We start from the raw sequence: 23001 nt of genomic DNA, 5'->3' as shown, positions 1-23001 counted from the left end.
TTTGTACCTTTTGGCCTGTGCATTAAAATCACTGACCTGCTCCAGCCATGCCTCAAGCATCTGCAATTGGATCCTTCCTCTTATCTCTTCAAACAAATACAGTTATTTTTGAGAAACCACCACATGCAGAAACTAATGCATAACAGCTCTGCATTACAGCCCTTGTCAGTATCCAACATCTCACTCTGTGCCTTCATTTGTTTCATTTTTTGTTTATTTCTCAAAAATTGGAGCACATCATTTCTTCTAACAGAAAAACTGTGTGTATTGTTACTCCATCGTGACACGTGCGCACACACTCACCATCCAACGTGACTCATCACCAAAGCAGTGTTTTCAAGATGTTCTACTCTCTAAAGGCCTCTAATCCACCATCTGTTGACTTATGGTGCTTTGATTCACTCTAAGTCTTACCTTCACATCTCACTGCTTCACATGACACATTCCCCCTGCTTTCTCACACCTTTCAACCACGAGCCTCACTCAGTCTCCTTTGAAGACCCTTTTACAGTCAGGTCATTTTCAAGTCTATTCATGTTTGTCTTTCAGCCCACCTTTGTCAGTGTCTTCTTTACTGTCTACCCCGGTTTGTGTGTTCATATTAAAAACAAAACAGCCAGGGTGAGCAAATCTTATCTGGTGCAGGAAACACATTTCAGGGCCTTGACCCAAACAACTGGACAGGAAATGGGCTTCTAATCTGAGCTGATGGGAAGGACAGCCTAGCTGAAACACCAACAAACAGCAGCAGAGAGGAGGCTCCCTCGTGAAAAACTCTGATTGGCTGTTTCTTACATTTATTTGTATGTGCCCTATAACCTGGCCTACAGACAAGGCCACAAAACTGTACATGACAAACACTTAACTTTCCTTCTGCTGCATAGAAAGTTGGTGCATCAAAAGGTGGATTCTGAAAAAAAACGTCCATAAGCACTAAGATGTTCTTGATCTTTGTCCTGCCATCCACTGACTTATGGTGGGTGCCCTGTGACCTCTTCCACGACCCTTGACCTCTTGAGCTGCTGTGGCTGGTGTTCACAGACTGATGTTGTCTGTTTCTGGTGTTCATTCAGTCCCTTGTCCAGGGTCCTCACTGTTTCACTGATGTAGACTCTTGCCAAAGACTGCAAGTAAGAGATCACTGAACTTTTTAAGATCTCTGCTGCTACACCCTAAAGGCAGGGCTCCCAAAAGAACAACACCGGAGTGTTGTATGACATCATCATGTCATTACATGTGACAGCTGTGAATAAAACATCTGAGAAGAAGCAAGGAGTCTGGATGGTTGGAGAAAGAGCATTCACATCCATGGCAAAGACCATCCTTGAATAGATCTGAACAGATCATTTTCCCCACACATAACACAACTTGTGAAGTGATGGAAATTCCACAATTGGTTGTATGATGACAACTAAGCCTAAGCCAACTCCATCTGCTGATGAAGACCACGAGATGCAGGTGAAATAGGATTATTTTGTTAAACTACTATTTCTGAGGTCATGAATGAAATTTCAGTTTCAAGGAAGTACTGCACAATGTTGCCTTGGAGACAGTCAGTTAGGTCTGCACTACACCAGATTTTTCACCTAAATGTTTTACATTTTACTGAATCTACTGCATGAAAAAAAATCCAGCTTAGTTGCAAGCATTTCCTGGAGATTGAAATATATAGACTGCAATCATTAATATACAGACGACAATTACTTAATCACATTGATACTGAAGAAAATGTCTGAAAAATAATGATTATGAGACCAGAGATTATGAGACTATTTGTAAATTATTTCCAAATACATTTATTGAGGTTTATTCTTGATGTCTTGACAAAGCCAATTCCAACATATTGTGTATGTGACATCTTTGCATTCTGGTTTGACTAAGTCATGAATCTGAGGAGAAGGGGTGTCGTTTCTCTTCTCTTCTTTCTGACAAATAATAATATAATATCAGTCTATAGGTGCTTTCTATTCACCTAATCATGTTTCCTCTCATCCACACTAATCTGCCTTGTGAGCCTGGAATTGATCAAGGTCCACCATCATTAAGGATATTCTAATTTCTTTAATGCATCTAGGAGCAGACGAGGTGGGAGAAGAAAGCAGCCTTCAATGAAGACGAGGACAGAGGAACCCTCAGGGGAGACAAGTGGTGAGAAAAAAGGAGGCTTCCAGAGGGGGTTGGAGTGAGGAGCTTTTTACTGTACGGCAACAGCCCTTCAAACAAATCTTTTTAAATAGTCAGCTGATCTGATGGGACATTAAAGAAAGAACTGTTCTTCAAGCATTCGCAAAATGGAGTGCACTCTCCTGTTTGTGACAGAGAGCAACTACAGTGAGGGGAGTAAAACAGCTCGCTGGCGTAGACATCTGCAGAGGAATTTATTCCCTAAATCACTGTCATTAAAGCTTGAATCAGAAAGAGAGAGGGATTGGGGTGGGGAGTCTAGGCAAGCCTGGACATGATAGCTAAAGAGAGAGGGGTCTTTGGCCACTACATATTTATCATGGTGGCTGTTGGAGAGTCATGTCTATAGAATAACTGCTCACTTGACATAGAGATGCAGCAGAAAGAATGAGGGACAGACACAGGAATGCAGTGGTGATGAAGCAAAGAGGCGTGGAAAATTGAAGGAGAGATAAGAATGCTTTCTCAAGGTGGGGGAGATGTGGAGAGAGATATGAACAGGGATTAATCTATTGGGTGAGAGGAACACAGAGAACAATACAGAGCTGTATGCAGTACATAACAATATACAGTACTGACTGCATTAGAATATGGGCTGGATTCCTACAGTTTGGTTACTGGCTGATAAGAACCCATTTCTGTACTTCAGAACACTTATTCTTTTTCGTTCACACTTTCTCTGTGCTGCTTTCTTCTGTCTGTCTTTTCCTGTGTATGTATTTTAAGAGCAGAGGAAGGGAGTAGAGGAAAATGCCCGGGGCCCCTTCTTGTTTTCATGCTTTTTATGGGAAACAAATGATCTGAGTAAAGCACTGGATAGAGCAAAACAATCATTTCACTGTGAACACCCATTATTGCACATTAGCCTGTTATTTGCAAGGTGAAAACAGAGACAGCAGCAACAATTGCATGTGCCCTCATGAAACTGGTGACTAAAGCTACACTCTGAACAGAGAGGAGTGTCCCATCCTCCACCTACAGGTTCAATGAATAAATTGTGTCGCAAGTAAATTTTATCACTTGCAGGAGTTTGTCCCTGTGCCGTTCCCAAGCTGATCTTGCCAACAACAGCTGCACAAATTCACCTCCCCCATCAGACACTGACATTAAGATGTGTAGCATATTGGTCCGAATATTAAATATTAAATATAGTACCTTAAATTGTGGAGCATTTGCAACAGCAGTGGCTCTTTTCGAATTAAGTGAAGACGTGTTCCTGAATGGCAGAGCGATTTAGGACAATGCAGTATAGGTTGTTTACATATCCCTTTTCCTCAATCCTTTTAATGTTGCGAGTTGTTTTCATGTCTGCAGCATACCGCTAACTCTTGCAGATGGCAGTTAAAAGGACTAAGGAGAAATCTTGCTCATAATTCACACAAGGTATCATGTGGCTAGGAAAGAGGTGGCTATCGGGGCATTTCTTTGAGTTCTGTCTTTCCTCCCCCCTAGTGGTCAAAGATCACTAAACTACATCCTTCAAAATCTGAAAATATGAAATAGTTATTTCCATTTGCCACTTCAAGTGCTACATGCTAATTGATTTTGACATGCCCCCCCAACAAACCTATATGCATTTGACATGGTTATTGCCCAGATATAAACAAATATGTCCTGAAAAAGTCAACTTCTCTTAGGGGTCAGCATGTTAACAAGGGTTTTTGCAGGGAACAAACTACATATCATACAAAATGCACAGTCACTCGTATAGTTTATCTCTCTTGTGTGAGCCTTCAGGAGAATCAGAGTTAAGATCTGAATGTGAACAAATCTAAAGTACAGTTGGATCCTTCTCTTATATCTCTTTCATCTCAAAGGAACTGAGGTAATTCTCTGATGAGATTGGAGGAGACAAGGGGAAAATCCCCACAGGCGCCTTAAAACAGATGCCTCCTGTTTGTTAAACAGCTCAGGTGAGTTTTTGCACTGGACGTGGTTCTCACATAAACACCCAGGCGTCTCATCAGATTAAATCCAAGAGGGACTAGGACAAAGCAGCCATTTATTCATCTAACTGACATGTCCTAGACTCGCAAATAGTTTGTATGGATGAAATTAAGGCACTATATGTTTTAAATGCATTAAATAACAGGCATTTGGGGGAAAAATTTGGGGTGCAGTATCTTGGCCGAGGACACAGCAAAATGTGGCCAGGACGAGCTGGGGACTGTCTAAGAATACTCTTAGGGCAGCTATGGCTCAGGTAGCCATAGCTGCCCTCATTTTGCACTGGATTTAATATGAAAATTGAATGAAAAAAGTGCAACTTTTGTGAGCTTAAACTCCAGTTTCATCAGAATTACGCATTATACACTTTGCATTATAAAAAATAACCTATTACACTTAATGACATAAATTCTTAATCATAAACCAACAAGCTATAGTTTAGTTTGTGCACTGAGTCTATCTTTCTGGACATATAATGATGTGTAATGATTACCCTCTGACATCTCTCCCATCACTGCCAAGTAGAAATTGTCCAAAAAACAGGTATGCTAAAGAACAGTGCCAGATTTTGATTTTCAAATATCTTGGTTTTCAAGATTGATATAGTGCTATTTATTTAACATGTTTTCTGTAAATATGATGCAGAGACACAAAAAAGTTGACCTTGTTATTAGAGGAGGAGCCAGAAGCCATCTGGTAGGAAATGGACAAAAAGTAGCTTTAAATCCTCTTACAAATGACAAACTTTAAACATAAAGATACACAACCTGAGCATATGTATGCATTAATAAATGTCCGTTCTGCATGAGGAGGAGAAGTGAAAATAGACAACCTGCTGATGTGTTGGTGTAAGCCAAAAAGACCATTTAAAAACAGAAAAAAGTGTGTGGGTTATGTATTACTGTGTGTGTGTATGGTTGTGTATGTAAATCTAGACACCATTGAGGACTTAGGCAAAAGGAGGATGCTAGCCATAGTAACATTAGTGTAAATACAATAAATATTGGAGAATCACCGCAGAGATGATGGTCGGCGTCTACCATCCTCTGCCCTACATAGTCATCTTTTTGTGGTCTCTTTGTCGTGGTCTTGTCATGTCAGACACACACACACACACACAAACAAACACACATGCCTTTTGTCTCATGTGCCACATGCAATGATTTATGGTTAAGAAAGACTGTTTTTAGCACTTAAAAATCACTCAAATCATCTTACCTTCCTGTTTCTTCATCCCCTGGTTCCATCTGGGCGTGGTCTCAGTAGGACACCCAAATGTAGATGACAAGCCACCATTGCTTTGGACTGTAGGGGGCTGGGTCTCTATTGTTGGGACGGTGTCAACATGTTGGGAGAAGGAAGCAATCCTCTGTAAGATTGAGCCTACGCTATCCCTGGCATCACCTATGCTATCCTCCAAAGACCGGATGCCTCTGGCACTGGAGGGGCTGCAAGGGCTAGGCAGATTGGAGACCACCTGGACAACTTGGGGCTCTGAGGGAATCTCAAACTGGGGACTCTGGGCTGTAGAAATCGCCATTGGGGAGTAACTCATCTCTGAGACAGGGATGGAGCCCTGTGAGGGAGTTGGAGAACATGGGGAGAAAGGCAAAAAGGGGTGGTGGTGGGGAGGGGTGTCAGAGGAACTGTCCAGGCTGCTGAGAGAGACTGAAGGGCTGGCTGAGGTGGATGGTGGGCTATACCGGTGTTGGTAGTCTCCTGTGCTCCTTGGAGGAGGCTTGGGGGGGTTGGGGCTCATGGATCGTCCTGAAGCCTTGATGAGAGAAGTGGTTGAGGTGCTGTTTACTAAGCTGTCTAGGTCCAAGGGAAACTTGTTGAGACGTGGAGTCTCTTTGGCCTTGGGCTGAGGAGCCTTGAGAATGTGGGGCCCTTGCTGCTGGGAGTGGTTTTTGGGCCCACAGTAGCCATCCTCCCCAAAGGAATTGGCATTATGAAGACGACCATTCCAGTTGGGATTAGCATTTGCATACCTCAGCCCTGGAGACATCCTGGCTCCACCTCCACCCCTTTGCAAACTCATCATTCCCCCACCTCCATCACGAATTTGGAGGTCTAGGCAGGGCATGGAGCCGTGGTTCATGCCCCCAGACTCTGGAAAACCCATCATTCCTGGCCCCTGGTCCATCTCAGAGTGGAAAACACTCCCATGGGAAGAGAACTTCTTTAGGTTGGGGTTTGTTTCCATGTTGGCACCTCCCTCTAGGTGCTGTTGTGGGAACTGGGGCTGGGTTCGATTGTAGTCCCCTTGAGGTGAAGAGCTGGGATATGACCCTAGTTTAGTAACAGTGAGGGCACCCCCACCACCTCCAGAGTACTCCAGGCTGGATGTGGAGCTGTGAAGGCTATCGTTGTCACTGCCTGGCCCAGTCAACATGGAGTAACCTTTGGGGTTTAACCTACTCTGGAAGGATGCAGCTCTGGTCACGGAGGAGCCATTGTTGTGGATGGCCGGCTTGTTCATGGTTCCTCGGTTGAAGGACAGGCTGCTGACTACAGCACGAGACTTGAGCACTGGGCTGGGATTGGAACTCAGGCTGATGCGGGAGTGATGAGCTGTAGAACTCATGCTGTTGTTGTTGAAGGTTAGTGAAGGGGACTGGCCACCTCCTCCCTGCCCCTCGCTGATTTTGTTGTGGTTGAGGAAGATATGGGGCGAGGAAGGAGAAATGGGGATGGAGACGGGGGAAGCTGTGGAGAAGGATGGTATGTCGTCCTCATCTTCAATGTCAAAGGATCTCTTCAGTGCTGCAAATGGAGAGAAATATTATATGAGCCATTGTTAAGACGTCCCAATTCATAACACCTAGCATAAATGTTCTGTCAGACGGACAAGTGATGGGCATACAAAATGCCCCACCATCTACCCCATATGACATTAACATATACCCTAATGGACTGCAGCTAGTTTTTCCTGCTCCCACTGAATATACAGCATGTTACCTCTCACATTACATGAACAGTCCTTTCTTTAAATCTGGTCTTGAGGAAGATAGTGGTCAAACTGACATGTTCCACCCTGTGAGTGGACATGGTCTGTATAATGTGATGGATGTTTACAGTGAACAACTTGTGTAAGTCTCTTCTTCTCTGCCAAATAATTTTATTGTACCTGGGGGTTTGGTAACAACCTGTCTGATCATCTGACTGATCATGTCCCGGGATCTCGGCATTCATTTGTACAGTATAGCGTCATTATGACTGAAAGAATTGAAGGCTAGAGCTAATTAAACATTAGATGAAATCAACTGTTACTTTCATTTGATTGTTTTTGCTACTGCAAGGGTTGCGGATTGTGAGATTGTGAGTCTGGTCAACCAATATTCATGTAAGCTCATTTCAAAAATATCTACAATCACACAGAAAATTAAATGAAAACATAAAATCACACTGAGATAACTGTTGGTCTGGTCTGGTTAACAGTTGCAACAGTTATGGAAGTAAAGCTAGGAATAACACGTGTGACACAGTGTGGTTAATGCTGTGTGTGTGGACATATACACTCTGCAGTATGTGAATGTGCCCTTGTCTCTGCTCAGGAGATCATATTCCAGAATGATTTTAGACACTTGTCTTTGTATGGAAACAGTGTCTCCATGCTCTGTTGAACACACACACACACACACACACACACACACACACACACACACACACACACACATACACACATTTTCTTCAAGCTGCACACACAAAGGGTGAATTGAGGTCAAAGCTGGAGTCAGGGCATTCAGTGGGGTTTTGCGTTACAAAAACCTGGGACTGCAACGTGACACACCATAAGGAGTGAGTGGGTGGGTCACAGGAGGAGGGGCATATAATTACAGTTCCACAGGGAAAGCTGAGATCTCATCCCGAGTCGTCCACACAACTGCTACTTGCATCATTTCATGAAATTTACATCTCAATATCTCTCTGATACCAATCATAGACTGTATAAAAGAAGCAGATGAAGGCATTGTGACACCACCCCGTTGTCGGTGGATCATCTGAAAGTCTCAATTTTGGCATTTGTGCCATCACCAGTGATCATATGAACATATTTGGACAAAAGGGTGCAGCTAAGTCATCAGCTAATGCTAGCGCCAGCTAGCTAGCTTGGTTAGCAAGGTGCAACTGTAATTTGCATTCACTGTAATATTAATTATGATGCTAACTTTGACTTGCAAAAAAACAGACATAAAACAAAATCAACTTACCAAAAAAAAAAAAAAAAAAAGAACGGGTGGCTTAGAGTGGCTTTTAGTACAACGAACAGTGAACAAGACATTTTTAGGCAAACAAAATGTTACAATTAACTTCCATGAGGGTCAAAGTTCAAAAAGGAAAACACAAACAACACCCAAAAACAAGTTCATTGCGATTTAAATGTACATAGCACCATATGATATGCATTGGTATGCCTCTATCCTGTCTGACATGTCGCCGGGTCGAGACTTGTCACTGACATGGTAGCTACCCCTAAAGTTTACCCTGATTTATCATCTATTTTACTCATAGTCATAATTTGCAGACATAAAGTCATGAGGAAAATGTTTACTGAGTTAATAAATGAAATGATAAGAAGGGTCATTTTCTCATAGACTTCTATACATTCTGACATCTCTTTGCAACCAGCGGAGTCATCCCCAACTGGCCCTTAGAGAGAAAGCAGGTTTGTCTGCATTTGCTTTTCATTTTTTGTTTTTCAGACCCAGAGGTTAGATTAACTTCTTTTATACAATTCATCACGATTTGCAAAGCATTGTAATGTAAAACTGTTTTCAGATATTTGGTTTTATTATCATATCATCTTTTACATGCTTATTATATTCATCACATAACACTTAGAATACTAATTCCAGTTTTTTCAGGCCAAATTTCTCAAGCACAAATTAGGGCTGCAAAACCAAATTTAAATCACAACAATTTCACTAAATTGTGAGATCACAATTATTTATCTCCATTGTTTATCCGACTGTGGGACACTACAATGGGCAGTATTACAGCTGGCCTACAACCTGTTTAACTGTCTGTGTTTTATACCTTGTTGGACATATTTTTAGTGATGTTGCTGCATTACAAGGACTCCACTTTACTTGATGAGTACAATGTTATGTTACCAAGAGAAGTGAAGGCCAGAACTACAAAGATTAGACATTAAGATAAAAGCTTTCCTTTGCATACTTCCTTAAAAGTGAAAAGTTCTTCAACACATACACAGCAGGGTATTTATACTTGTTTAGATGAGGCTAGAGATAGTGTAACCATCGAAGCAGCTCAACTTGCAGGACTCCTCTCATGTAATTAAGACTCAACGACAGTCTTTATGTGTTGTATGACCAGTGACCTCTTCGTGACACACACACACACACACACACACACACACACACACACACACACACACACACACACACACACACACACACCATTATTCACTGAGGCTAAGTGCGATCACTAATGCTGGTCACACGATGCTTCTGGAGTGTCTCTGCTTACAGAGGTGCATCCCTTCCTGTTTGTTAATATTACAGATTAGTGAATGGATTCGATAAACTTCACTGTTTAGAAATGAGTGAAAGTTAAGTTATGAACAGAGAAAACAGAAACACAGGACGGGCTCATTTTCCATCATAAACAACCAAAATGGTATATCATTTGATAGTTAAATGGCATAAACTAGTTGATCACTTTTCATATACAGTATATTATCATATAGATGCAGGGCATGTTGAATTTAATAGTTAGTAGTTTAACAATACCAAAAAAAGCCAGAGCAGCTAGAATTTTCACAATAAGAAGGTCTCAAATGACAAGTGATGTGAAAGGAGTCGCTCATGGTGAAGAACCTATGGAGAATTATTAGCTGAACCTGCAGCTCCTCTTCGCAGAGTTTTAGCTCATTGTTTAGTTGTCTGGCCTGCAACTTAGTGTTTTTGCTCACTTTCACCACTCGCTCAGTGTGGTGAAACTGTACACTACAAAACAGAAGACAGACACAGTGAGATACAAGCTGTTTACAGAGACTAGCTGGTGACATGACTCTGTTGTCAGCCTGAAAGAATTAGTGCTGTCAAAATGTATATTATACTGAATTTATCAAGTGAGATACTATAATACAGGAATTCTGTCTGTAGACTGTATTACAGTAAACGGACTCTCATAAAATTTGGTAGCTGCTGTTTGCTCTGGGGCTCAATTTAAAACACTGTTCATGAATGTGTGATCTGGCACAATATAAATAAAAATGAATTGAATTGAAGTTAAGATGGGCATTTGCTGGCAAACCGTCTGCTCAAACCTGTCAATGAACAACACCTTGTTGAGAGAGTTGTTATACGCTGGCCATCACAGCAGTTTAAAATAGTCACCAACAACACACCCATAAACTGATTAACTGGTAATTTGTGCTAAGTGGCTGTACAATTTCCAGTAGTGCTGAAACAGAGACCAATAATTTAGGTTATTGGTTTCTGTTTTATATCATGCACTTTCTTTTTTTTTTTTGGATTGTTGGTTGGATTGAAACCTTGGCTTCTGGGAAACTGTTATGGCCATTTTTTGACAGTTGATGGACTAATGTACAAATTAATTATTATAAAAAACAACTTGTGTGAGGTGTGTGTACCTGAGCAGCTACTGGCTAACTGCCTTGTAGGCTCCAGGGAGGCCGGGGAGGGGTAGACAATGTGTGTGTGTGTAAAAGAGAGAGAAAGAGAGAGAGAGGGGGAGACAGAGAGAGAACCTGAACTGTGTGGACTCGGCTGGGTTCGTTGAGTCTACAAGTGTGAACCTGCCCTCAATACAAAAGATAAGGAGTCCTGGTATCAGGTAATTGCCGGCACCCTGTCAAATGCTGGGGAAATAATTACGGTGGCAGTGGTGCAACCCGTCTCCACTCTGTTCTGTGTGTCTGCGTCTACGTGTGTGTGTGTGTGTGTGTGTGTGTGTGTGTGTTGTCTACGTTTGGCTCCACTCCCTCCATTCTCACTGTTGTGCAGACCCTAATCCTCTCTTCTTACACAACATCTCCTCAGTCTGATAAAGAGAGATGCTTAAACTCTTCCTCTCTCTCGCTCTCACACACACACACACACACACACTCACACACACAAACAATGTGTGTCACTGCATGTAATGGTAGCTTGCTTCCTGTATAAACAGCCATTGCATGTAGCCATTCTCCTACTTTGTGTTGCATGCTGCATTTGTGCATTTGTTTGTGCAAAGCTAAGCTGGTTAAACATCAACATAAAGCACAATATAATTTCTAGGTTTATGATCAAGGAAACAATCAATTAAACTGCTGCATAATAATACATAACATGGTATATAACAATGGTTCTATGCAGATATGCAGAGATCCCTTTCCTGTGGTATGCCTTTCCATTATATGTATGCAATCTCCTAACACTGGTAAAGACATTAACAGTGAAGAGCACTGACTTTTAATACTAACCATTTCTGCACTCTGATGTATTAAAATGTAGATTGGAAGAGAGAGTAAAGTTCAGGCCATGACATCATCAGTGCATAGTGACCAGTCTACAGCTTACAAAGCCCTTTTCTCACATGGAATATGCAACTTTGCTGGCTTCATCTGTTCAAGTGATGCCTTTTTGCCATTCAGACAAAGGTCTCTGTTCAGACCTGTGTCTGAACAGCAGTGGCTTAAAAACCTATGTCATAGCTCTTTGAAGCCCTACTTAATGACCTTCATGAGCACAAGGGACTTTTTGCCTCTCACAGTGAACGTTGAAATAAATCTCCTCATTAATTTTATTATCAAAATACCAGTTACTGAGGTAATTGATAAAACAGTGTTCTTTGCTTCCCCACATTTCCTCTATAGAATTTGATATAGCCGCCTGAGCAGCTGGACGAACACACAGAACCTGAGAAGGACAACATGGAACAACGGGCCTTCGGTTCAACTGGCCAGGTTGCTGGTGACATTCCCTGCAAGAGGAAATTACTGATGTGTGTATGCGCACGTGTGTGTGTGCATGCCTATGTTCATGTTACTCTGTCTTTATGAACACCAAATGCTCTTACTAAATTTGAGAAGATAAGGGATAGTTTGACACAAATACATATGGGATAATAAAACTACAAGCAATTGCTTTTGCATCCTACTTTACATGATACTAAAACACAGCAGTGATTATTCTATGTTACAGTGACAACACAAAACTCTCATATATATATTATTTTAAGATTATTTTTCTTTGCGCCCAACAACTCTTGTATATGAAGAGTATTTTCTACCACATTATGAACAGATGTGATCATGTTATAACATTTTGCAAGTGATCACAGTACATGCAAGATAATCGATGCTGAAATTGACTGAACAAGTTATTTGAGGTGATAAATCATCAGATTTACAGTCATTTTTTTTAAAAAGGACTAAGACATCAAAGGTTTTTGTAAAAAACTGAAACTGTTCCTTTACTATCCATATTCTTGTTAAGATAAATTAGCATCTATAGACCATTAATTTGATTGATAGCATACAAGGGGTGTAACGACACCAAATACTCAAACAATACCTCAATATAAAGGAAAATTAGTTGAAAAAACGGCATTTATTAGTAAATGATTGCATACAGCATTTTCTACTCATATAATATTTGTTTTTAACTTAAACTGCTTTGGTTCATAAAACTAGAACTAACTAGAGCTAAGCACGTGGCATGAATTGTCTTTGGCAACGAATGAGTGAGCTATGTACAAATTCAAAGCAAAATCAATGCAGTAGCAGTCTTTTTATAAAATAATCAAACAGCTGTTCCACCAGGTGACCACATCCTGAACAGTTTATGTACTGGCAGGTTTAACACTCTGTTTGGTGGTCAGCCCAGCTGTGGCAGAACGCTGCTACACACCTCATTTGACCAAGCAGGTGACTGGAGTGACTTGGGTTCAAACCTGCTTGTGAAGCAAATGTGTGCAAAACACTTTATGTGTGAGGACAATCTGGCCTCTGTCACCACTACATTTATATTTCCTGCACTGTCTGTGGCGACAGCAATGCGGTGATGATCAGGAAAAAAACATTCATTTCCCGTTCCCCTCTCATAACATGACTGTGACTGTGATAGCTCTGAGTAGCTTGTGAAGTCCACCCAGCTGTGGTTATTGAGATGCTGCTTCTTTGAGGCTCTGTGTCACTTTGGTTTTTACCTCTTGGTACAGAGTTGCTTTCACTGCGTGACTTGTGTGGCCTTGATTGAATTGTCCACTTTTGGCTCCAGCTTGTTTACGAACATCTGAAAAGCCAGCCTCTAGTCTTTTTCTTCAGCTTTTGGACTGTTATGCGGAAGCAGGGCTCTGAATGCTTCATTCGGGCTCCTTTGGCCCGGCTGAAGCTTTGTTGTTGTTGTAACAGGTAGGATTAGGACCCAAATGCAGTCTCATCAGAACACAGAGATAGTCTTTACCAGCTTTAATAGCAGACTTTGCAAACACAGAGAAGCAGCCACCCAGTTCAAAGTTCAGAATAAAGGACACTGTGACAGTTGTGATTTGAGCTTTTCTGTGTGGTGACGTGCCAAATGGCTTCTCATGTTTGATGTGTTTCCAGTACTGTAGTTGACTGTCCTTTAGTTGTTGAACATTGTACAATAGGGGCTAAAATCAAAGAAAATTCTTAGAATGAAGACCGTTAACACCAGATCCTGATAAAAGTTACTCACAAAGCGTCTTAGCCTTTAAGTGAGCTCCTAAGGTGAAAATAGTTAGGAGTAGGGAGAAGGACTTTGTAGAGGCTTGACAGTTTAGTGAAGTTTAGTCAAAGCAACAACCTTCAACTGTGAGCAGCTCTTTTCAAAACTGACTCTTGCAAGGACTTAGTTCTGCTCAAGACTGACTGACCCAAACCTGGAAAACCAGCTGCGAGTATCATCATCACCATCCCCTCTCCTCTCTCCTCCACCACCACCGAGGCCTGCGTCATCATTTTCACCACCAGCAGCTTCCTCAGAACTGAAGGGAAGCTGTGCATCTGTTAGTCCTTCTCCCAATCCTCATCTTGGAGAACTGAGTGGAATTCCAGATGGCCTCTGGAAAACCCCAAAAAGGTACTCCTGGCTGGTTTTCCAGTTAGGTTCTTCTTGTATTGTTTCCCATGTAGAGAGTTTAGGGCTCATGCATCATCAGAGCTAATGTTTAAAGTTAAAGGCTGAAAGAACTCTTTTTTCCACTTTAAAAAACATTTTCACTGAGCACCAAAGAAGCGTCTCACACCCCTGGAGAGCTCATTTAATTCAACTTGCTTTTAAGAAGGACCTGACAAAGAAATACAAGACAGAGTGGAAAGACAGTTTTCTGAAGAGATTCCATTCATCTGGGAAACGCTGGTTGCAGCTTTGTTAGGTCCAGCCTGAGCAACCAGAGTGTAGTAAGTAGGCCACAGTAATATTAGTCTTATCATTTTTGTGCAGGTTGTTTTTCTGAATTGTCCTGTCACCGATGTCACAATAAAAATATTGTGTCTTTTTAGTGTGTGTTTGAGTGTATGTTGAGTAAAAGATATGTGAGAGAGTAGGCTAAAATGTCTCCTAAGCTGTAAACTGTCACAGTCCTGCTTGTTTGATGCGTCGTGCTGTCCATGGTGCTGATGCAACCATCACAATGTCGCTGTTTTGGTGACTTTGTTTTGTACTAATAACTGTCTGAGGCCTCGGACTGTTTGTGTGTAAATTAACATACTTATCCATTCTTGTAAATAACAGGTTGCACTGTCGGGTCACAATTATTTCATATCAATTGAAATGAAGTGTCATAATTAAAATAGATCTTTTTAACGTATAAAACTACAAAGACAATCAGTTGTTTCATTTTTAGTAATGTGATTTAGAATGAAGTTGTCACGTCTTCTCTCTACTGGGGTGGGGGCTGAAATCTCAACCATCTCAAACCTAAGCAAATAAAAGCCAAAATAACTGCATGGCTAGATACTATCTTACTATCTTAGCTTCTTAGGAGGAAGCTGTTTTTCTTTTTTGTGAACTGACAAAAGTGATGCACTTGCATCAGCCAATCAGAATGAAATTCTTTTTGAGATCAGTGAGGGAGAACATTGTAGTATATGGAAAACATGGCTGGGGGGACGAATAGATGACACACTAAGGGGCACATTCTCTCTGTCCTTCACAACATAAACCCTCCATTGAGTTGATTTTTTTGAACCAGTAGGCACTGGGAGGATGGGAGGCTGTCATGTGGACACACTGCCAGTAGATTCTGAGTCTGGGCATGTCCACGTCTAACCCCTCCCCCCACTGCACATTCCATCCAGGTAGAATGCTCTGACAGAGAAGACAGCATGTGCAGTGAACACACACACACACACACACACACACACACACACACACACACACACACACACACAAATGAACAAAGACATTAAAACAACTTCCACTTACTAAAAGCACATCTGGAAGACACATTCCAAGCAGCCATTTGCAATGTTGTAACACTGAAAATAACACAGTGCCCGAGGGCTCATAAACATGGACACACACACACACACACACACACACACACACACACACAGTCATGTTTCCATTATCTTTGGAGACTTTTGTAGACAAGTCTTCATCCTAGAATTGAATGATTTCCCTGATGTGGACTTAAAAGATGAGACCCCACAATTTGACTGCGTAAACTGATTTATGTTCCCATGTTATCAGAACACATCCACACACATGCACACACATTCACAGAGATGTCTGGCTACTATTTGCCTCAAAAGCACCTGTTACCTGAAAACTATTAAAAAGAAGCTGGAGTCTATTAAAGGGACAGTGTGTCCAAAGTTTGACTGCCTGTGTGTCGTGCCTGTTTAGAGAAGGGAAGAACAACACAGCAGTTACAGGCAGATGTATTACTCATCACAATTACCCCCAGTGGTATCCAGACTTTTAATGTGAAACTCCACCTCCACACCAATATAGTGAACATGAATTCCATTTTCTTTGTTGTGCACAAAGCAGCAAAAGTCAGTTACAACAACAACTCATCCTACTGTCAGCCTATTAACACAAAAGATACTGAAAGTAGCATTAACATTACCTCCATATCCCCAGTCTTTGATGTTAGGTTAACATTGGCATTATTTTTAAATGTCAGCACGCCTCTAACATCTAACAGATGTTTTCATGGTTGGCTCCACCTGTGTCTTTGCAGCTACTTGTCTATTTTTCACTGGGATTGTAGATGAATTTCATCCACAAATATTTTTTACCTTCCAAGAACCCGTAGCACTAGCTAATTTGCTGAACAGAAGATGCTGCGCATTTGTGCAGCAGGTTAAGCAGCTATATCAACTTCTAAAGGAAAGATGTTTTGAGGACACCGTGTCACCTGTTAGCACCATAACTGGTGTGCAAATATTCAACTCAATCACATTTTCAAATTTGCCACCAATCACCTAGCAGCTATTTTTCTTAAGTACCAGCAAATGGGTATACTAGGTGAATATTTGAAATCATACATGTCTGCAATAGTATGATGTGGTACAGGTGTGGTCAGAGGAAATTACAAACTTAGATCATGATACTGAACTTGAACTGTTTTTTTCTGATACATTCAGTTCATTTGAGATGACTGCCTTCAGACTAGAGTCTGCATACTTTCCCTGCAGTAATGGTTTTGTCTCCGCTCTCTTATTGGTTCATTAGAACTGATCCAGTGTGTCTTAGGGGCCTGACAACTCCAGACACGTCTGACTACAAGGCTCTCTGCTCTGATGTTTTGCCAAATCCTAATCCATCATAGAAGAATGGCTTGGCAGCAAGCCACATCTAGTGCTACCTGTGTGTGTGCGTGTGTTTGTGTGTCTGTCTGTCTGTCTGTCTGTCTGTCTCTGATCATGGGCTCAGGACAGAGAGGGATTTAGGTGGAAAAACTAGTTTATGAGATCAGGGGAAAGTGTGTGTGTAACTTGGAAGTGTTCATTACAATCTTATAGCTGTGCTTCATTTTGTAGAAAACTCTGATGACTACCACTGGATAGAAAACACACACTGGCTGGTGTTTCCTGGGCTGTTGTGCTCCACTGCGTTAATGCAGGCTGGAATGTCAAAGGGGGACATCTACTTTGTTTTTGATATAGTACCACTTGTTATGAGCAAAGACAATGTGTGTGTGTGTATGTGTGTGTGTGTGTGTGTGTGTGTGTGTGTGTGTGTGTGGTCACTGGGTCAGTAAGTCATGGGACCCTCTCTGATCCTCTGATCTTTGCAGGGATCGCACCCTGTTGGAGAGCAGTACCAGGATGTGACAGGGCTGGGAGGGGCAGCTCTTAGCCCCTCTGACCTCCTCTAATCTCCCATGTCACCCAAAGGCCCTACCATCCTGCTGTCTCTCCCTCCAATCAAGTGTGCACCTTCCTTTGCCTTCACTGTGCTGATTCACACAAGTGACTGAAATGTTTATCCTCACCTCTAAAGATGGAATCACAAATTGACTTCAGACTATGAAAGAATGAACCTTTACCTTCCCAAATACCATAAATGTTATTTTCAGAAGACGTTTGACAACTCAGAAATGCCATCATTTGCTGGCGGGAATGTTCTAGGACTTTTTTTTTTTCAGAATTATGTCCACAGGTTTTGAACATTCATTGCTCATTTATTTCATACACATACCATACAGGCAGAAGAAGTCATGCTGTGTATAAGGGTAATACTTGTCTGCTGTCTCCTCAAATCTATTGGAAGTTTTGAATGCCAGCATTATTAAATCATTCACTTTTATACTGTGGAACAAATCTTCCTCTCTGTCCTCAGTGTGAAGATTCATTGCCTTTAGATCAATGATGGATAACTGGTGACCAAATTGCACAATTGCTTCCCCTCCGGCCCGGAGAATATTACTGAATTCAGAAAAAAGACATCTAATATTTCTGACCAGTGGAAGAGGTCCAGTCCATCCCAAGGGTAATCAATGATTCGCTAAGTTCACGCATTCTGTAGGAATGGATTATTGTCCAACCCCATCCTCTCCACTCCATGGATCTACCATCAAACCGCCCGACTCCCAGGCTGACCATTCCCTGAAGCCGACAGCGGTGCACTGGCAAAACTACGGGAGGTAACTCCAGAGTTATCGGAGAATCATTAAGCTTGTTTTTTTAAACGCAAGTCACTTGTTGTTTGTTAGTTTTCGTATTGAGCACTGACTACCACCTTGGCGAGGGTCTGAGAGCATTGTCTAGTTATTTCCCAGTATCTAGCTAGAATTACAGATTTTTCATGTTTTTAGGAGTCTGTAAGGCTAATGAAATAACATTAATTTTGTAAGAAAGTGAAAGTATTTCATAACAATAGGCTAATTAAGCCTAAACAAATTTAGTTTTGTTGTATTCAAAAATCTGACCCTGCTTAGAAAATTCTAGCCGTTGGACAAGCATAGTTGAGGACCCCGATTTAGAAAGTAGCTCTTATCAATCTTCAAGCAGAAGATTAGGCACCATCTTTCACCAAGCATTCCACAGCAGGTTGCCCACAATTGCTCCCTGTTTTCTAATCAAATTTAGATCCATCACATCTGATGATCACCACTGGAGCTCTAGCCCCCAACCAAGCTGCTGGGGGAACCGGGTTTACTGCCTCCAACACAGGATCATTTTTTAAGAGAGGATAACTCTGGGAGATAATCACCATGCCAGACACAGATAAGCACAGAGCCTCTGTGATTGTTAAGCATGGAGTGACCTGTGTCTATGGGACAGAAGATCAAAAAACTGTCAGGTGGTTTGAAGTGTTAATAGGCAACAGTTGTGCAAAAGAAGCTACAGTACAGTTTCCAGTCTGTGGCCAAAGGCTACACTAATTTGTTCAGAGGCACAGATCAACACTTGTCTAAACAGAAGAATGTAGAAAAAAACGTAAGAATGAAAGGAGAGAGGGCAGCTTTTGTTTAAGTGTCCCTGCAGGGTCCTGGGACATGATGGATCGCTGAGAGAAAGAACAAAGTCTATTTATTCTGACATTCTCTCCCACTCTCACTGTTCTCACACTGAAGATACTCAGTTATTAAAAGGCCCTCTTCATTTGTTATTTTTTAATACTTTTTTCACAATCTTTGCCTGATTTACAGTGTTTCAAGAGGTCTACAAAAAACATCACCGACAGCAGCTGTATCCTGTGATGGATTATACTGAAATTCCAAAGAGGTGATGACTGAGACACAGGCGACAGGAAGCTTGCTCCAGAACAGTGCCGGCTAGCAGAAGGACACTGGAAGTTGTGAAATGTTCACACACTGTATCACAAAATGTATCACTTGACAATCTGATCATTTGTCATGTGTGTCATGTATTTTCCATGTCCACATGTAACATAAGACCAGCCTTTTAAGGTACAGCAGTCACTTTGGAGAGGATTTCTGGTATTTCTGGGCAACTACAGTGTCAGAAAAGTGTTGTTTCTGGATTGCAATATATTATGACGTAGAGGTGTTTCTAATATTTTTGCTTAATGCATATGTTAACGAGATGGAGTAGACAAATTACTACTTACAATAACAAATATGACAATGAGTAGAGGGCCAAAACTAAATTAGACATTTTTAGTGCACTAAGATGTGGTGCTGGAAAATGTGGGCTGAGTTAATCCACTGGGTCTCCACTTCCTACGATAGTGTGACTGGAGTCAGCATCACAGAGAGGAAAACAGAAGTTACTGGGTGTAACTCCAGTTCTATGAGAATGTGCGTAGCCCTCTACCTGCATGTTATCGCAGCCACAGTAGAGCACATTTTTTTTTAATATGCTAAAATATTTAATATGGTGATAGCGCTGAGGTGATGAAACCAGTATACCACCCACCCCTACCAGAATGCAACGACAGGCCTATCTTTTGTACAAATGTCCAGTTCACTTCATATCTCATTATCTTTAATAACCATACTGAAAGTATCCTTATCACAAATGTTTTTAATATATGATTGACTGATGGTTGGAGGATTTTTTTTTAACACTACAATGCTGATGCTGGTACTGGCTTCAAAAATCCAGTATCAGCCACTTCAAATGACACAGTAATGGGCCTCATTGATTGGAACCAATAGGAAAGTCTTTTTGACTCTCTTTTGTTTAAGTAAGTCTTTTTGACTCTCTTTTGTTTAAGTAATATTTGCTACACTCATTCCTTTAAACATGAAACTGCATACAGTTTTCCCCTGTTTGGGGTTATATTGACGTTGCCGGGGGTTTTTTGAAGCACAACCAGTTCATTCACAGAGCTGAATATCCTGCCTCTAAAAGCTACTATTGTCTGCTGATATGACACACACACACACACACACACACACACACACACACACACACACACACACAACACACACGCAGGAGGCCCAGTGTGCACACACATAAAGCTTGTCAAGGCTTTGCTTACACTCTGTTATTAGTGCTCCTCTCTTACCTGTCCAGGCTGTTTTACATCGGACTCCAGTAATTATACTGTGAGTCTCACTCAAAGGCACATACAATCAAACATTTTCAAGTGATTCCAATATTTCCTTGCTATTGAAATAAAATCAAATGCTCATGCAGCATGGAATTAGGGAAGTTAAAAACAAGGTGAGAATATCTTAAACCACTTCACCTGTACCATAGTTTACATGATGTGTGATAAGTTGCCTAATAATGATGTTCAATCCAGTATTGTAGCTACACACTGACTGGTAACAAACTTATGACTGGTGGAGGGTTGCCACGATCACCACGATATTGATTCTAGATACATCTAGCCACTGTTTTTGGTTTAAATCAATTATTCTACAAATGCAGTCTATAAAATATCAGGAAATAGTGGGAAAGGTCTTTTTCCAGAGCCAAGGTCACGTCTTCACATTGCTTTATCCCCAAACCACTACAGTTTACCTACCATATAAGACTAAGAATATTCACAATCCAATTTCTTACTATTTACTTTTGATCAACTAATCTATTAACAATCGTTTATGTTCTGGCATTTCTATTGGCTGTGTGGGTGTTTGCTCCTGGAATATTTTAGTTTGCAGGCTAGTTGCTGCACAGAAAGAAAAGCCATTTCAGGCCACTGTTTTGAGCCCTGATGCACACACCACTTCTCTTTCTTCGGAGGTAAAAGGTCTGCAGCTGCAGCCACACACCCGCTTCAGCAGTAAAGTAATCCAATATTACAGTCCACATACCTTCAAAGTCTGATAAAATCCCTTCAAGGTGGTCATTGACGGAGAGTTCCGACATTGTGCGTGCAGAAGGCTCCAGGTCAGATAAGAAGAAAAGTTAGCTCTGCGAAAAGCGCGTATTTCCTGGACAGAAGAACTACACGCGTCCCCTCTGCGGTGGTCTGGGCGGCTGCGAGCCGTGCCGTGCGCGTCCTCACTGTCCGAGCGAGCTCCAGCAGCCCTGCCCCCCCCGCTCCAATACCGGCACGGCAGCCTGGACCCGAGGGGACGGGGGCGGAGGACGGCTGGAGGGCGGAGCTGAATGCAACACCTGGAAAAAAAAAAACCCTCAGTCGAATTTCTCTTTTCTTTTGCTTTCTTTACTCCCCCCACCTCCCCTCTGGCTAAAGGCGTCACATGGCAGAGACTGTTCTGTCTGTTCAGAGCATCACCTGGCTGGAGCACAGCAGCCCAAATAAACCACCACTGCACTCTGATTATAAACCAGTTTCTGAAGAAGAGATACTCACACAATTCAGCGCACACACATCGACGAACAGAGAGCTATTAAGTATAAATAATCAGAAGTGGAAAGGCAGGAACAGAAGATGGAGAAGGCAAAAATTCAGCCTCAAGCTCAGTTTAAAACTTTGAGGGTTTCCACACTGATCAATCTTTTTCACTGTAAAACATCATACAGGAATTTAGTGAAAGTAACTCATCTAGCATCATTAATTCCATGTAAACATATACTGCCAAAGTTTTGTTCATTTCAAAATTATATAAGAAAAACATTTATTATTTTCAGACACATTTCAGAATGTAGAAAGTTCCTCTGACTCGTAAACAGAGTCTGGAGCGGTAGCTTCCATCTGTTGTTAAGTGCACATATAATCTGTCTGATTCTTTGACCTGATTTTCTAAAGAGAAATGATTAGCAGAGACTTTCCAGCAGAGAACAGATGGGAAGAAGAAAGCTTCCATGTGACACAACAGTTATATTGATATCTTTTTTTATTAAACTTTTTCTCTCAAGTTCAATAAATTTAACTCAGGTGGTTTCTTGTTATGGCAAATTGTTTGAATTTAGTTGGGTAAACTGACAATTATGCAGCAATATAATTATGTTTTTATGTTGACCAATATCCAATATGGATATTATGAATTTGTACATTATTTTAAGTGTCTGTGTCATCATCAAGTGAAACTTTGTGCAGATTGGATTTAAATTATCTGTGCATCTTCATATTCCACAGATGTTGAACTTTTGCCATTTTGGACTGCAGGTGGAAATGAGTTGTGGAATTAAAAGTATAGTGCTTTTAAGCTCTTTTCAGAGGTAACTGATTTATGATATGATACAACTGAAATGATAATGATAGTATGGTGCACTGGCAAAAGTGTGTTTCTTCCCCTGAGAAGAGCCAAACTGGAAAACCATCCAGGTGTAGTGTCTACGTAGTGCCTCTGGTCATCTGGAATGACACTGCTTAATTCTCCAAGATGAGGGTTGGGTGAAGGGCTGCGAACAGATGCACTGCTAATTTGTTCTGAGGAAGCTGCCGGTGACAAAAACAGTGAGCCAGGCCCCAATATTTGTGGTGGCGGGGAGGGAAGAGGAGATGGCGTGGTGGTGGTTGCTCTTTTCCCGACTGTGAGTGCTAGCTTTCATGTCTGGAATCTACAAAACTGCTAATCGTAGTTAATTCCTGC

General features: G+C 41.4%; 1 protein-coding gene across 1 annotated transcript in view; it reads right to left on the bottom strand.

Annotated features, from left to right (window-relative positions):
- sept12 (septin 12) overlaps positions 1-21451 on the bottom strand; it is a 62443-nt gene extending 40992 nt beyond the window's left edge. Inside the window, exons 1-2 of the mRNA XM_041956230.1 lie at positions 21313-21451; positions 5350-6897 (exon numbers count right to left, since the gene is read on the bottom strand). Of these exons, the coding sequence (XP_041812164.1) occupies positions 5350-6897; positions 21313-21367 (1603 nt within the window). The 5' untranslated portion in view covers positions 21368-21451. The remainder of the gene's footprint in view (positions 1-5349; positions 6898-21312) is intronic.
- Positions 21452-23001: the final 1550 nt, after the last annotated feature.

Source organism: Chelmon rostratus, chromosome 17 (genome assembly GCF_017976325.1).
Source record: "Chelmon rostratus isolate fCheRos1 chromosome 17, fCheRos1.pri, whole genome shotgun sequence".
Taxonomy (NCBI): Eukaryota; Metazoa; Chordata; class Actinopteri; order Chaetodontiformes; family Chaetodontidae; genus Chelmon; species Chelmon rostratus.
The sequence above is the reverse complement of the archived record's forward strand: the minus strand, read 5'-3'. Positions and strand labels throughout refer to the sequence as shown.